Below are 15,154 nucleotides of genomic sequence, written 5' to 3'. Positions count from 1 at the left end.
TATTCAATGTTCACTAAAGAAATGTGTTGAACTGTGTCTTCACTGACACTGCTTCAAATCTCCAGAGCAGATTAAAAGTAATCTTGAACCTAACTCATGGGAACTCTGGCTGCCCAACAGCTTGACACAGATGATGCACCCTCAAGCTCTAAAACATAAATAAAGTACTTTATTAGTCACAGTGGAAAATTAAGCAAGTATCTCTATGAAGTCTGGGGGGCGTCAGAATATCAGGGCTCAAGCTAAATCTCTGCAACTGAGTATGGTGATTGTCAACATATTTGATAATGACAATTATGTTGAATATTATGTTGTCACCCTCTCTCCATCTTTTATAATGCATTGCATTGCATAGATGGTAAGTAAGTAAGTAAGTAAGTAAGCTTTATTTGTATAGCACTTTTCCCAGACCAGGGTCACAAAGTGCTTCACATAAAAATAATCTGTACAAAATAGAAAATACAAAATACAATCACTAAAATAACAAATATGCAAGGTAAAACAGTACCATGCAGGCCAGAAAACAAATAGATATACAAGATAAAGACAGTCCCATACAGGCTAAAAGGCTTGTTCAAAGAAAAAGGTCTTTAGCTGCTTTTTAAAAGAATCAACATTGTCCAGAGACCTGAGCGAGCAGGGAAGCTCATTCCAAAGACGCGGTGCCACTGCCTTAAATGATCTATCCCCTCGAGTTTTGAAACATGTGGGGGGAACCATTAACAAGTTTTGGTTGGAGGACCTCAAGCAGCGAGTGGAAACATAGGGCTGGATCAGGCCCCTGATGTAGTCCGGTGCCTGCCCGTGTAGAGCCCGAAACGTCAAAACCAAGATTTTAAAATTTATCCTAAATGAAACAGGGAGCCAGTGTAGGTCCTTGAGAATGGGACTTATATGGGCTCTCCTACAAGTGCGGGTCAGGAGCCGTGCAGCGGAATTCTGGACAACTTGAAGGCGCGCCAGTTGTTTTTTGTTGAGACAGGTGAACAGGCTGTTACAATAGTCGAGGCGAGATGAGACAAATGCATGTACAATCAACTCCAACTCTTTGAAGGACACCATTTTGCGAAGTTTAGCTATATTCCGAATTTGGAAAAAGCAGTTTTTCACAAGCTGATTGGTGTGGTGTTCCAAGGACATTCCTTTGTCAAAAATAACACCCAGATTTCTTAGGCTGCCTTTAACTGAACAGTTCAGGTCACCAAGATGGTGTTTTATGGCAGACATGGCGCTGTCTGGGGCAACAATCAGAGTCTCCGTTTTGTCTGAATTCAGCTGCAGACTGTTTTCACTGAGCCACTCCTTAATTTTGGCCAGACATCTCATCAGCGACTTAAGTTTTTCTGGCTCAGATGACTTAAAGGAGCAGTACAGCTGCAGGTCATCGGCGTACAGGTGGTAGGACATGTCACTGAACTGCTGAATCAGCTTGCCAAGAGGGAGGATATACAGCAAGAACAAAATAGGTCCAAGAACAGATCCCTGTGGCACCCCCCACTGAAGCTCCACAGGATCAGACATCACATTGTCAACGGAAACACTGAAAGTTCGACCAAACAGGTATGAGCTAAACCAGTCCAAAACAGGACCTGACAACCCAACCCAGTCCCTCAGTCTGTTGATCAGGATGCCATGGTCGACTCTATCAAAGGCAGATGATAGGTCTAGTAAAACCAGTACAGTGCATTTGCCACAGTCCGCAGCCATCATAATGTCACTAGACACTTTCAACAGGGCCGTCTCGGTTGAGTGAGACTCACGAAAACCAGATTGAAATATGTTGTGTATGTTGTGTGATGGCAGAGTTTGTTTAAATTCTTTAAGTATTTTCTGCAATATATTTCCTTATATCTTATATTTCAGTCAGAAATGATCACTCGTTCATCTGTAAAGAAACTCATACCGAAATAATTGAGGCTGAAGTGAGAGTCAGTTTAAAAAAATAATAGACTGGCGCCCTCCAGAGGTCATTAAGCAACACTGACACTTTGAAATAGTCCATCCACCAATCCAACCACTGAGTTTCATTTTGACTTGAATTATAGAGGGATGAGGCATTTCATATTGCTATCACAGAGGACTGATGAATAATGATATGGCATTCACAGACTGGCAAAGACTCATACAGATTTAACATGTAATATTTATTAAATCATTATTCACAGATGCCACACACTCTATTTTGAACAGCACAACAAAAAAGGTAGACAAGTGAGATATTTCTCAGCAGTTCATGAGCAAATGGTGGTCAAAATAAAGTTAAAGTTAAAGTTAAAGTTAGAGTTCAGTTAACATTAAAGTTAAAGTTTAAGTTAAAGTTATAATGTGAAGTTTCTTCACATTCTCTCCATCTTCATCTCAGAGCTCATTTTCTTCGCCTTCTTTTTAGTTTTCATGACCATATAAACAGCAATAATAATGCTGAGAACGGCTACAAGCAGAAGCGCAAAGAGGACATAAAGTCCCACTTCAGCATCTTCAGGCACAAGTGCCAAACCCAAAAAGTCCACTTTGTTCACGGAGGTTTCAGGCGGGTCTGCACCTGTAGCAAAAGGGTGACAAAAGGAAAAAAACATGATGAATTTCAGGAATTGAAAACAATTTTTTGTGTTTGAATTATTTTTTTATATTAGGAAGATGCTTATTATTATGATGATTATGATTGTAACCAGTACCAGTGCCAGTCTTCAAACACTCATGGGGTCCATGTTCTGGATCTGGAAAGCCGTTGCACTTGATGATGGAGGTATAACGCGCTGCTGATGTTTTGGGGATTCGTGGAAGGTTGGTGTCGGAGAAATTCACATAGAAAAGTCCAAAACGCTCACTGTAGCCAGCAGCCCACTCAAAGTTGTCCATTAATGACCAGGCGGTGTATCCTCTCACATCAGCTCCATCCACAAGACGGGCTGAAAAAACAACAACATTGATCGAGTTCAGACATACTTCAAAAACATTTAAAAATGTGACCAACTAAGATTCCATAAAAATCTGAAAAGAAACTAAATATATTCTGCAATAAAGCTCTAATAGTTTTGTCTACTTCTTGTTCCCTGTCCACTTTATTACCTTTCAAGGCTTGGTTAATGTAGTTTTCGTAGTAGTATGATCTGTGAGCGTCGTTTAAGTCCACCTCTCCCCGTTCCGAAACCCCGTTCTCTGTCACATAGATTGGTGGGTTTCCATAGTTGTCCTTGATGAATTTGAGGAGTTTCCTGAATCCGAATGGTGTGATCCTCAGCCAGGTGGAGCCACTTTCAATCCAGGAACGGTCAGAAATGACTCCAACTGACCTGTGTATTTCATGAGAAATTAGTGAGTGTAATTTTTGTTTTTGTTTTGTTTTTTTTGTTGACAATTAACTCCAAAGTTACTGTGTCTCAATATCTTTTTTTTTACTTTAACTTACTTATCGGCTTCATAATCCTGCCACTGAGGCTCAACGTTGATATGGAATGCAAGAACTGATGTGTAATGGTTCAGCCCAAAGTAATCATGAGTCCCCTTGATCCTCTGGATTTCCTCAGGGGTGAACTTTGGAAGACTGCAAAAGAAGAAAAGATGAATTTTCAAACTTGGTCCGAGCCTTCTCACATGTATGACGTTCAGTCCTTCGTTAAGTTTAAACAACATGTTGGTGGGATGGGAGTATGAGTACGACAAAAGGGGATTTGAAGATGAATGTTCTGGCAATGAAGATTATTCTTTACCTAAATCTAAATATAAATCATAAATGCCAATTTTTTCTTTTTTCATTTTAGATTTCTTACCGTGATTCTGAAAATCCTCCAGCAGCGCTTCTTTCATCAACGAGTCTTTTCATCACCTCAGGATAATCGCCAACAAAGATGGGATGAGCAAACCAGCCAAGGAAGAACTGTGGAAGAAATCACAGGTCATCTGATTAAATGAGCAGATTTTGGAAGCAGTGGAGGAGGTAACACCAGGACCAAACAGCAAAGACAGTTTTAAGGTTGACATGTATTTCTGTACCTGCATGTATCGTTCAGCTGCAACCCAGTCCTCATTCTTGTACTTATTTCTTGGATATGAGAAGTCCGAATTGAGGGTGATGGAGATGATTCCCTTTTGTGTTGCACGATACTTGTCATTATAAAGATGCCAAACCTCAGCGTGGGACTTGATCAGGTTGTGAGCTGCAATGTACTGCCTGTTATGAATACCTGTAACAACAACAAAAGAATTATTTTCATTATGTTTTAGGTAATCAGTAATAAAATGTTGAGTGTGCTGAGTGTGCTGAATTTCTAATTTTCGACAAAGGATGAGACATTTCATACAAATCTGACAAAAGTTTCAAATTGTTCAAAGAACAGTTAATTTGACACAGAAGAATGTGTTACCTGGAGGAAAACTGCCATATCCATAGCCAAGGTTGACAATAATGTATGGTTCATTGTGGGTGATCCAAAACTTCACTTTGTGTCCGAGTCTGCTGAACACAACATCAGCATATTCTGTGAAACGCTGGACGATGGTTTCATTCTCCCAGCCTCCCACTTTCTGGAGAGGCAACGGAAGGTCCCAGTGGTACAAGGTAACCTGAAAAAAAAATGAAGGATAGTGTTTACAGACAAAAGTATGATAGGCAACACATAAAAGTGGTTCCTTTTTTACTACGTTTTTGTGGACCAAAGGAGAATATGATCCCCTTTGGCATATTAAACATTACATAAGCATTAATATCAACTTTATTTCAGCATGAGTACTTAACTATGCTTACTAAACTAACGTACTAAACTTTTTTGAAACAGAGGAAATCATACTCATGTCCGACTCGATCTTTATTGAGTGGCCCTAATGTTACAACACCAAACTCACATGACCATGCTGGATTCTTGCAATTCAGGGTTTGGGCAGTCAGTGTAAGTGGACACACAATTACGAAAAAAAAATAAATAAATAAAAAATAAAAACTTCTTCTTGGACCAAGATACGGTGGGATGAGAGGATGTAGGCAATAACTGCCATTGTCTAGATATTTTTTCTGATACCTCATTAACTTCAGTTTCAACTGATTTCATATTCTCATCAAATCAAAACAACTTGTGCTTGTTTTTGACTTCACTCACCAAAGTAGATGTCTATTCAAATGTGACACACTCCAGAAAATATCAAATATACAGATCCAATCTGTCTGTTAGAGATCCAGACAGTGTCAAAACCTACCTGTGGTTCGATGTTTTCTGCAATCAAGGCATCGATCAATCTGCTGTAGTAGTTCACTCCCTCTTCACTGATGTGTTTGTTCGTGCCATCAGGGAGGATTCTGGGCCAAGCGATGGAAAATCGATAGCTTGAAACTTTCAACGTCTTGAGCACTTGCACATCCTCGGCAATCTTGTTGTAGCTGTCACAGGCACGATCGGCAGTATCAGCGCCGTTCACCTTGTTAGGAGTGTGAGAAAACTCATCCCAGATGCTCATTCCTTTTCCATTGGTTCTCCAGGCTCCTTCAATCTGAAATTAAAAGAATTCAAAACCATTCACACAAGACCACATTTCAGTTCCACTCAAAAATGTTTTCACTGCTGCAGGATGAATTATTGTGTGTTGCTGTTGAAAAGACGATGGCGTTGGCCTACCTGATGAGCAGAGCTGGCAGTGCTCCAGCGGAAGTCTTCAGGAAAACTAGCATAAAGAAATTTCTCTTCCTCTGGAATTGGGAATCCATTATTCTTTATCATATCAGCGTATAAATGTGCTGAGCGCTTTGGCGTCCTTGGCAGGTTGGGATTTTTGAAATCTACATAGTGCAGACCAAACCATTGTTGGTATCCTCTGGTCCACTCAAAGGAATCCATGAGAGATGTTGCCACGTATCCTTTCACATTCACTCCATCCAGATTATGAGCTGTATGATAAATGACACGACAGAAATGACCAACAACATTTAAAAAGGTCACTGACACTGTCAAACAAAGTATGTATTATGACTTGGAATCTCATATAGTATAGTGACTACTACAAAAGTCACAAAAAGTGAAAAAAGTAACATGAAGTGGTTGTAAGTTTCACAAAAATTTGAAAAACAAAAAACAATGAATGTGTCGATCAAATATTCACTGCATTATGGAACTTAACAAAAATACTACACAAACTGATGTGCACACTCACCTTTTATAGCCTCAACAATGTAAGTTTGGAAGAAAAAATTTCTGTCCGGGTCATCATATATGGTCACAATATTAGAAGCCTCTCCATTCTCAGTAATGTAAATCTCTGGATTTCCATATTCCTCTTTGATCCAGTTGAGGAGTCTTCTCAAGCCATGAGACACAGATCTCACATTTGGGATAGGCGTGGTTGGTTGATCATCCATTTCCTTCAGTGTGAAGTCATAGTCATTCTCCATGGATGGGGGGTTAATTGCATTTATTGCATGGCCTGCTATTCTTGAGGTATAATGATTTGTACAAAACATGTCAGCAGTTCCCTTGATGAAGTTCTTATCGTCATCACTGAAGGAGGGTAATCTTGACTCTGAAAGTTCTTGGAGTTCACTTTTGTTTCCAACTTGCCACTTCATTGCATCAGGATAGTCACCATTCTTAAAAATGGGGTGGGCAAACCAACCTAATTGGAATTGCATTGCACGGTCAGCAGCATCTACTTCACGGGGATTATTAGCGTCAGTAGGCTCAAACCACTCAGCATTCAGGGCAATGGAGACTTTGCCACCTTGGGAAGCACGGTACTTATCATCATATGTATGGTAAGCTGTAGCGTGAGCTTTAATCAGGTTGTGTGCAACTTGGTATGGAGCTGTTCCTGGATTTCTAATCCTGGGAGGATACTGTCCAGTTCCATATCCTAACCAAGCAATTGTGTAAGGCTGCTGGAAAGTTATCCAAAATTTCACTCTGTCTCCAAAAGTGGCAAAACAGAAGTCAGCATAGTCATTAAAAATATTAATCATTTCAGGATTTTCCCAGCCATTCAGCTCAGTTTGCAAAGCAGTAGGGAGGTCATAATGATAAAGTGTTACTATAGGGGAGATTTTTGCTGCTACAAGGCTGTTAATGAGATTGTTGTAGTAGTCAACCCCTTTCTGGTTCAGGGAGGAACGCCTTCCATTAGGAAAGATCCTGGACCAGGAAATAGAAAATCTGTATGAGTTTACCCTCAGACCTCGCAGCATGTAAACATCCTCTTTAAATCTGTTGTAACTGTCACAGGCTACATTTCCAGTGGCGTCCTCAGGGATACCACTACCTTGTGCATTAGCAAAGGTATCCCAGACACTGGGCCCTTTCCCATCAACATTCCAGCCACCTTCAATCTGGTAAGCTGAGGTTGAAACACCCCAGCTGAAGTCTTCTGGGAAAGTGCCATAGTAATATTTCTTTCTGTCCAAAACAGATTGACCTGAGAATCTACTCCAAACTTCTTTAGCGCTAGATGGGACGGTGGAGGGTGGCAGTGGTCCTACTTTCTTTGACTTCAGCTTTTTCTCTTGTGAACTATGAAAGACTGTGTTTTGTGGAGCAAAACCATTTTTCTCAATGACATCTGAGTAAAAGTAGGCAGACTGTCTTGGGGTCCTGGGTCTGTCAGGGTCATCAAAGTTGACATAATGCAGACCAAAACGTTCGCTGTAGCCTTGTGGACCTTCAAAGCCATCCAGAAGTGACTGTACAGTAAATCTCTGCACATCTACACTGTCCTGTTTTACAGCTGTTGGAAAAAGAAATGCAGACATTTAGCCACAATACTGTGTTGGATGAATTACAGAATTATTATTCTCACCATACCTTTCAAAGCCTCGTTGATGTAGCTCCTCAGGTACTGTATTCTGCTTTGATCATTGATGACGTCCCCAGTGTTCTCTGTTGGCATCCCATTTCCAGTTATATAGATGGGTACTTTCCTAGTTTGTAAGTACACTGTTGAAATGTAGTTTAGAAGCCTTCTCAGGCCCCAAGGCACAGAGGAGATCCAGTCAGAGGCTGTGGAGCTCCCTGAGGGGTGCACAGCTGATCTGAAGTTACCCACCCCCTCAGGACCTGCGACGCAGCCACCATCAACATGTGTGATTACCCGGGAGGTGTAATGGTTCAGTCCGAAAAAGTCAGCCGTGCCGGCGATTCTCTTCACCTCTTCAGAAGTGAATGTTGGTAGTATTGCAGGCACAGAGGATGGACATGCTGCTCTTTTCGCTTCAATTTGAGTTTTCAGAATTGAAGGATAGTCTCCGGCTCCAAATATGGGATGTGCAAACCAGCCCAGCATAAACTCAAGGTAGCGCTCTGCAGCAGCAACATCTTCAGGTTTGGAGGGATCTGCTGGTTCTGCCCAGTCTGAGTTTAATGCGATGCCCACTTGACCTCCTTGTGCCGTTCTGTACTTGTCATTGTAGACATGCCAGGCTTCAGCATGGGACTTCAGAATATTGTGAGTGACCTGAAAAAATGCAAAAACAAGTATAAGTTGAATGGACCTCACCCCCAGTGAAGCACCAAGATGTTTATTATGAGTTTTATTATCACCTGATAGGCTGCAGTCACATAGTCCTTGACACTAGGAGCATGTTCACCGGTGCCATATCCAGCATGGCTCACCACCCAGGGACTACTGAATGTGTTCCAGGTCTTGACCCGGTCCCCAAATGTAGAAAAACAAAAATCTGCATACTCTTTGAAGGCCTCGACAATGGAAGCGTCAGTCCACCCACCTCTGTCCTGGAGAACCTGGGGCAGATCCCAGTGGTAGAGAGTGACAATAGGTTTGATGCCTGATTCAATGAGAGCGTCGATGAGGCTGTTATAGTAGAGAACTCCATCCTCTGATTGGCTGTCTTTGTAGCCTGAAGGGAAAATACGGGCCCAGGAGATAGAAAACTGGAAGGTGTTGACTTGAAGACCTCGCAGCAGGTACAGTTCATAATCCACCTTACGGTAACTGTCACATGCCGTGTCAGCAGTGTGATTTTCAAAAGCTCGAGCTTCATGCCCAAAGCGGTCCCAAATGGTCTCACCCTTTCCTCCCTCTGACCATCCTCCTTCAACCTTGAAGGACTCACTGGAAGTGGCCCACTGGAAGCCGTTAGGGAATGAGTCAGTCAGGAAAGCATCTCGATCAGCTGCAGTTTGACCTCTGAACTTGTCCCACACAGTTTGGTAACTGTTTCTGAGGTCACTCATCTTCCCAACGTCTGGAACACTGTTGGTTGCAATCAGGAGAATGACTTGTGAAAAAAATTAATTCTAAACTGTTAGCCGCTCTTTTTCATCACAAAAATATATATTTATTTCATGATGTCATCCTCAACGTTGCTGTTTGTTTTTCTTTATTTCCATACATAACTACTTTTGCTACATGTTTTTAATGTTGTAAAACACAATTTTCATCTTATTCAAAAGATAATTATCCTGTGTCACAAGCTTTAACCATGTTGTTTGTGAGCTGAACAGTTATAATATCCGATTTTCACATATTTACTTAAATTTTACACAGAAGCATTTTCATAGATTTTCAAGCTTTCTCAAACCATACAATACCTTTTTGACGAAGAGTGCGCAGCAAAAGTGTCCATCGGCAGCTTTTTGTGTCCATGCTCCAGGCTCATGCAGCTGCTGAAAGCAGCTGCCAGAAACACCAAGAGGATATTCCCCAACACAGCCATGGTGTCTTGGTGTGAATGAGCCCAAGCAGGGCTGGCCTTTTATAGGAGACGAGTTTACAAGCTTGAACTTTCATTCAGACATAATTGCCATGGTCATGTTGTATTGATTATTTATGGTGCAATGTTCTGATATAACACATTGGGTCAAAGTAAAGGAATTAATTATATAAATATCTGTATAAAAGTTAAACATGAGGCTGTTTTGTTCACATAACCTAATAATGATTAATTAAATAAAGTAAGAAATATTAATCCATGAATCAAAACTTGGCCTTCAAAAACTGGAGTTTGTTCATGTGCTTATATCATATTTTAATTGTGTTTTGCACATTTGTAACTGGAAAACAATTTTTTCAAAAATGGCCTGCATGCAATACTTTCACTGCAGGACCTCAGACATTCACATTCAGCTTAAATAGGAACTGTTGGATTATCACCTATTATTATGTAAAGAAAATGAAGGAGTTCTGAGAGTGAATGTGGGACTGGCATTGTATCCTGATTTCAACATTATAAGATCTGGATCTAATAAAGACAAAAATAAGTTAATCACACAATAATTTTCCTACTCCCACAACTTTCAGACTGAAATTCATCCTTTACCCTCTTTTTTTTTTTTTAGCTGTTTCTAAAACCTAACGTCAATATGTTTCAATTTCTATCTTTAGTTTTTTCATACTATTTTTATTGCAGTAGATTACTGGTTTTAGTACAAATTGTAATTGCTTCTCTATGTGCATTTTCCTGGTGGTAATGTTGTGACGCACCAACATAAAAATGGTTTCATGTATGTATTTACATCCACAAGACATGGACTTAGTTCTCCAATATGTTTGAAGCAACTCTCTGAAGTTCTTTATCCCAAGAAACCCGACCATATGTTTATTCTGGATTCCATGTCCTGGAATGAAACAACCGTCTTCTGCCTGTTTCATTATTAACACAACACTGAGATCCAAACTGAGACACTGGGGATGCTTCTATGAAAGCTTGCTACCTATTTGCAAGAAAAATACCATTTGTCTTAAAGCAATGCTGTTTTTAAAAACATGCATCATGCAACAGCTTTCACAGAATTTTTCTGGATAGTTTGCTATTTTGCACCAAAATGTATCAATAAAAATGGCTACATGTAGAAATTTTGGTCATTTTTGGAAAAATCCTGTGCATTTGTGAAAATATAATCATTTTAATAAAAAAATATATTTTTCCTGGAGGTTAGCTGTGGAAAATACTCCACACTTTCAATGCTTCAGAGGGGTTCTTCAGAGTTTTATTTATTTATTGTTTTGGTTTGATCTGCTGATGAATAAACTTTAATCATGACGCAGTGGAGATTCATTTTGTTGCTACTTGCTATAAAAATGATTCAGCAGAAAAAGACATGTGTCAACCTTAGCCCGTTCAAGTTACACCCTGCATTTATCACAGTCTGATAACTGCACACTGATAAGAAAATGGAATGTTTGGAATAGCATGTACCAAAAAATATTGCAACATATTTATACTGCCTATAAAAATGTGCCACTGACGCCTCACTTTTTTTTGGTGGGGGTTGTTTTTTCTGTCTTTCACACACCAGTGTTGGCCTTTTATCATAAAACAGGCTGTTTTTCATCGTGGTGGTGTGTTTCATGATCACAGAAACCTTTGACTGATACATAAAACTATTATTTAACTTCCTGAGATATAAAACAAATTACCATACGATAATCTTAAACTAAGGAGGTGTTGTCAGTTCAGAGTTGAAATGTTCAGATAAAGATGGAGATTATTTCAACGTGCCATTCGTGACTCAATGATAATCATAACTGAGTGGCAACGTGAAAATTTCAAGGTACACAACACACAGAGTACCACTGTGGTAAAATACCCAAACCTGTTATGTTTTTCGTCCAGGCTTTACATATTCATTCAAAAAAATGTGTTCTTTGTAAAGAACATGAGGTTAACCCTGATCATCACTTGGCATCTTTGAAGTAGTCCAGTCTCCACAGTGTCCAAGATGATTACAAAATCTGCTATATACTCATAATCATTGACACATTGCTACACATGCAGGGTGATCAGGTGATCAGACCAGAAAAATCTGAACTTCTCCACATTCAATAGATCTTCTCAAATATATGTTTCAATTTGATCATATAAAAACTAATTTTACAGTATGAATGGTGTCATATTTTGTATTCAATGCCTGTGGTTCCACAATTCATCAAAAAAAAAAAAAAACGTTTTTTTTTTTTTTTTGGGGGGGGGGGGGGGGGGGGGGGGGGAATGTTATGGAGGCCTGGGGGTTCCAGCTGCCCGGTCGGGACAGTCTTCTCCCAACTGCCCTGGAGAATAACCTTTTGTGTTTGTTTGTGTGTGTGTGTGTGTGTGTGTGTGTGTGTGTGTGTGTGTGTGTGTGTGTGTGTGTGTGTGTGTGTGTGTGTGTGTGTGTGTGTGTGTGTGTGTGTGTGGTGAGCAGGTGTGGTTGGTGAGTGGATGTGAGTAGAAGCATACATACATGTGCAAGAATGCGTGTTTGCGCATGGGGATCGTTGTTTGGGGTTTGTAGTTTCCTTTGGTGCTTGAGGACTGTGCTCCCTTCTCCTGATCTCTGGTCTTCCTCTGGCGCTTCCAGGGCGAGGGTGTGATCTTCTCACAAAATCTCTGGCACCACCAAGCCAATTTAGATTTTGCTGGCGCAAAATATACAAGGGAGCTCAAGGAACAGTGCTTAAGAATTTAGCGAGCTCTAGTTTGTTTTGTAATATTTTTTTCTACCTGTCCTGTCCAGCATGGAAGCAGCAGAATGGAGGTCTGGCTGCTGTTATGTGCTCGACAGATTTGCTCTTTCAAGAGGAACTTATAAGTGTAAAGCTCCTCTTGTTAACGTGCTTACTTCATGTATTTTATTTATTTTGAGTACTGATATATGATATTGCTGGACCTGACAGGGGGACAGAAAGAAAGAGACAAGTGGAAGAAATAAACTTGTGAGCAAACAAGCAAACAACAAAAAAAAAGAGTGAAGAGAAGGAAAAGAGTGGAAAGATATGATGGTATTTAATTAATATTGACACTCCAGACGACCATGTACTGCACCTGCATACGGATATGACAGAAGGCATCCTACTGACTTGAAATTACACCAGAGCCACAGGAGAGACACATTACAGATAACTATTAGTCTAACCCACCACAAGAAAACAAATTAACCAAGTCCACATGTAGAATGTGAAGAGTGATTAAAGATCAACGTGATCATGCAAATGTGATAGTGATCATGCATATATGACCTCTGACCCCTGAGAAGATCAGAAGCAAGCCAGAGAGGCCCTCAGGGCCCAGACAATCGGCGGCCATCCCATAGCCCAGTTCCGAGCCACTCCCCCAGGCAGACATCCACCACCGGTCCAGAAGGGGGCAGAGGAAGGCCTTACCTGGGACCTACCTTTGTTAAAATTACCTGGTGCTTTATGGCCAAATCATTATTAGTTCTTTATCACTTTGAACGAACTTCTGTAAGAAATTTAAAAATTAGGCATATTTTGTGTTTTCCTTAAGGCTTTTCACCTGAGAACCTTCTTACAACTAAAAGCTAAAGACTAAGAACCTAAAGAAGAGCGTAAAGAAACTAAGAACTCACTAAAGGGTTAAAAATCAAAAGAAAACTAAAGGAACCAAAAAATTGTGGACAATAAAGGAATTGAAAGAAAACTTAGACTGATTCTTTGAGTGAAATCCTGTTTAACATCCATGCAAAGAGAATGCTCCGTTCAAGCCTGGAGCAGCACAAAAAACTCAGAGGACTTGACAGTGGCTTTTGAAGTGCTTGGCATGATGACTACAATTGATTCTACTTTGGCATGGCGACTATAAAATGCGTAGACAAACTTGTTTTCAGCAACTGTCATAGACAGATTTGTTTCCAGCGATTACCATGTTTTGAATGAAAACCTCTTGAGCTTGCCGATGCTTTTTTATGAATTACGAACTCTTAACAATGTTGAAATCAGCATGTTAAATACATCTCAGCAGAGTTTATAGCACAGAAACAGAGGAACATGAGCAGTGACACACCTCTCTTTGTCACAAATAAGTTGTAGGTTAAGCCATTTCCAATATAAAAGAATAAACCTCGGCTCACCAGGGACCATAGTTGACGTTACATCAGTGCACATGCTGTTTCCATGACAAAACAATACAAAGCACATAGTATGTCTGTTTACTGGGAGAATCTTGACTTCAAGCCTAACCAGCCATTTCCACTCAAATCCAACATTGTAACACAAGGCAGCCCAAGAAGTAAACGGAAAACTTACAAAACACAGCTAGCAAGCCCACAACAAATGCCACCACAATGATCAGTCTCGTGATTCCTTTGTATCAACGACTCTGAATCAGAAACAGAACAACAAATCAGAACATGAAGTCTTTCTTTTCTTGCTGGTAGGCCGGAAATCAAATCAAGCCAATCTTTATTAGGAACACACGTTTCATATTAAAAAGAAAAGCAACACAAAGCGTGTTACAGTATTAAAAATAAAAATCAGCATATAATAAAATAACACAATAGCCACACCTTCACCATAATCGGGGGCATGTCGAATATGGATATATGGATGCTAAAGTTGTTATAAAATCAATACTAGGTCATCAAAGTGCAGTTGGAGCGTTCTGTTAGTGAGATTAAAGCACCCATATTATGCAAAATTCACTTTACAATGGTGTTGTAACAATGTGTCCTGAGCCTATCCACAAAACCCCCCCAAAATGAGAAAAGTCTATTCTCTCCTTCTCTTGCTCGCGCCACCTTTCAGCAAACGTGTGCTCAAACACTTGGTTTGGAATTTTCCCCTACATGATGTCAGTAAATGATTTAACTCCTCCCCCTGACTGTGCCCCCGCCATGTGTGTGTGAGAGTGGGAGTGGCCAGATGCGTTCAAGTGCAAACCGGAAAGCAGGCTCTGAAACAGCCTGTTCTGAGAAGGGCTCCTCAGAGCGGCCTGGACTGTTGGATCCTTTTGAAGACTTTTGTTGCTGGGACTAATGGGGTTTTGGGGATCTTAAACCCCTTGGGTGGGGGCTGTGTAGCGACCGTGGGGGTCACTAGGGGCACTAGAGAGCCGCTACCCCAGAACTGAGTGTTCCTCCGCAAAGGATTATGGGAGGCGGGATTGTTTGGGCCGTTCCGGGCCATTTGTGTGTGTTTTGTGCTTTATTTGTGTTTCCTTTTATTATGGTTGTGTTGTGTTTATTGTTATTGTGCTGTGGCCGTGTGTTCATTTACTTTTATTTTCATGTCCTGTTGGACCGTGGGCCAAGGGGGTTGCAGGGGAAGTGACATGGGGCCTACAGGCCACTATTATGTTTCTCTGTGTGGTGGCGTTTCTCATGTTCCCATGCTTTAATTGTTCTAACAATAAAAGCTGGTTGAGCAATAGAGCAATCTCCGCGCCATCTCTTGCCTGAAGTTGCCGCTCGATGCTACTATATATGTATATATGTATATATATTAGGGC

General features: G+C 40.6%; 1 protein-coding gene across 1 annotated transcript; it reads right to left on the bottom strand.

Moving 5' to 3' along the window:
• Positions 1–2,336: 2,336 nt before the first annotated feature.
• Positions 2,337–9,646, bottom strand: LOC115403413 (lactase-phlorizin hydrolase-like). Its single transcript, XM_030112295.1, has 13 exons — positions 9,522–9,646; positions 8,511–9,183; positions 7,776–8,424; positions 6,139–7,698; positions 5,607–5,875; positions 5,191–5,481; positions 4,365–4,563; positions 3,994–4,184; positions 3,771–3,877; positions 3,410–3,544; positions 3,070–3,293; positions 2,676–2,909; positions 2,337–2,536 (listed from the first exon to the last, which is right to left on the bottom strand). Exons 1-13 carry the CDS (start codon positions 9,644–9,646, stop codon positions 2,337–2,339), a joined length of 4,857 nt encoding a protein of 1,618 aa, XP_029968155.1.
• Between the last annotated feature and the right edge of the window lie 5,508 nt (positions 9,647–15,154).

The sequence above is a fragment of the Salarias fasciatus genome, chromosome 16, assembly GCF_902148845.1.
Source record: "Salarias fasciatus chromosome 16, fSalaFa1.1, whole genome shotgun sequence".
NCBI classification, from domain to species: Eukaryota; Metazoa; Chordata; class Actinopteri; order Blenniiformes; family Blenniidae; genus Salarias; species Salarias fasciatus.
Note: the sequence above shows the minus strand (reverse complement) of the source record. Positions and strands in the feature narration are given on the sequence as shown.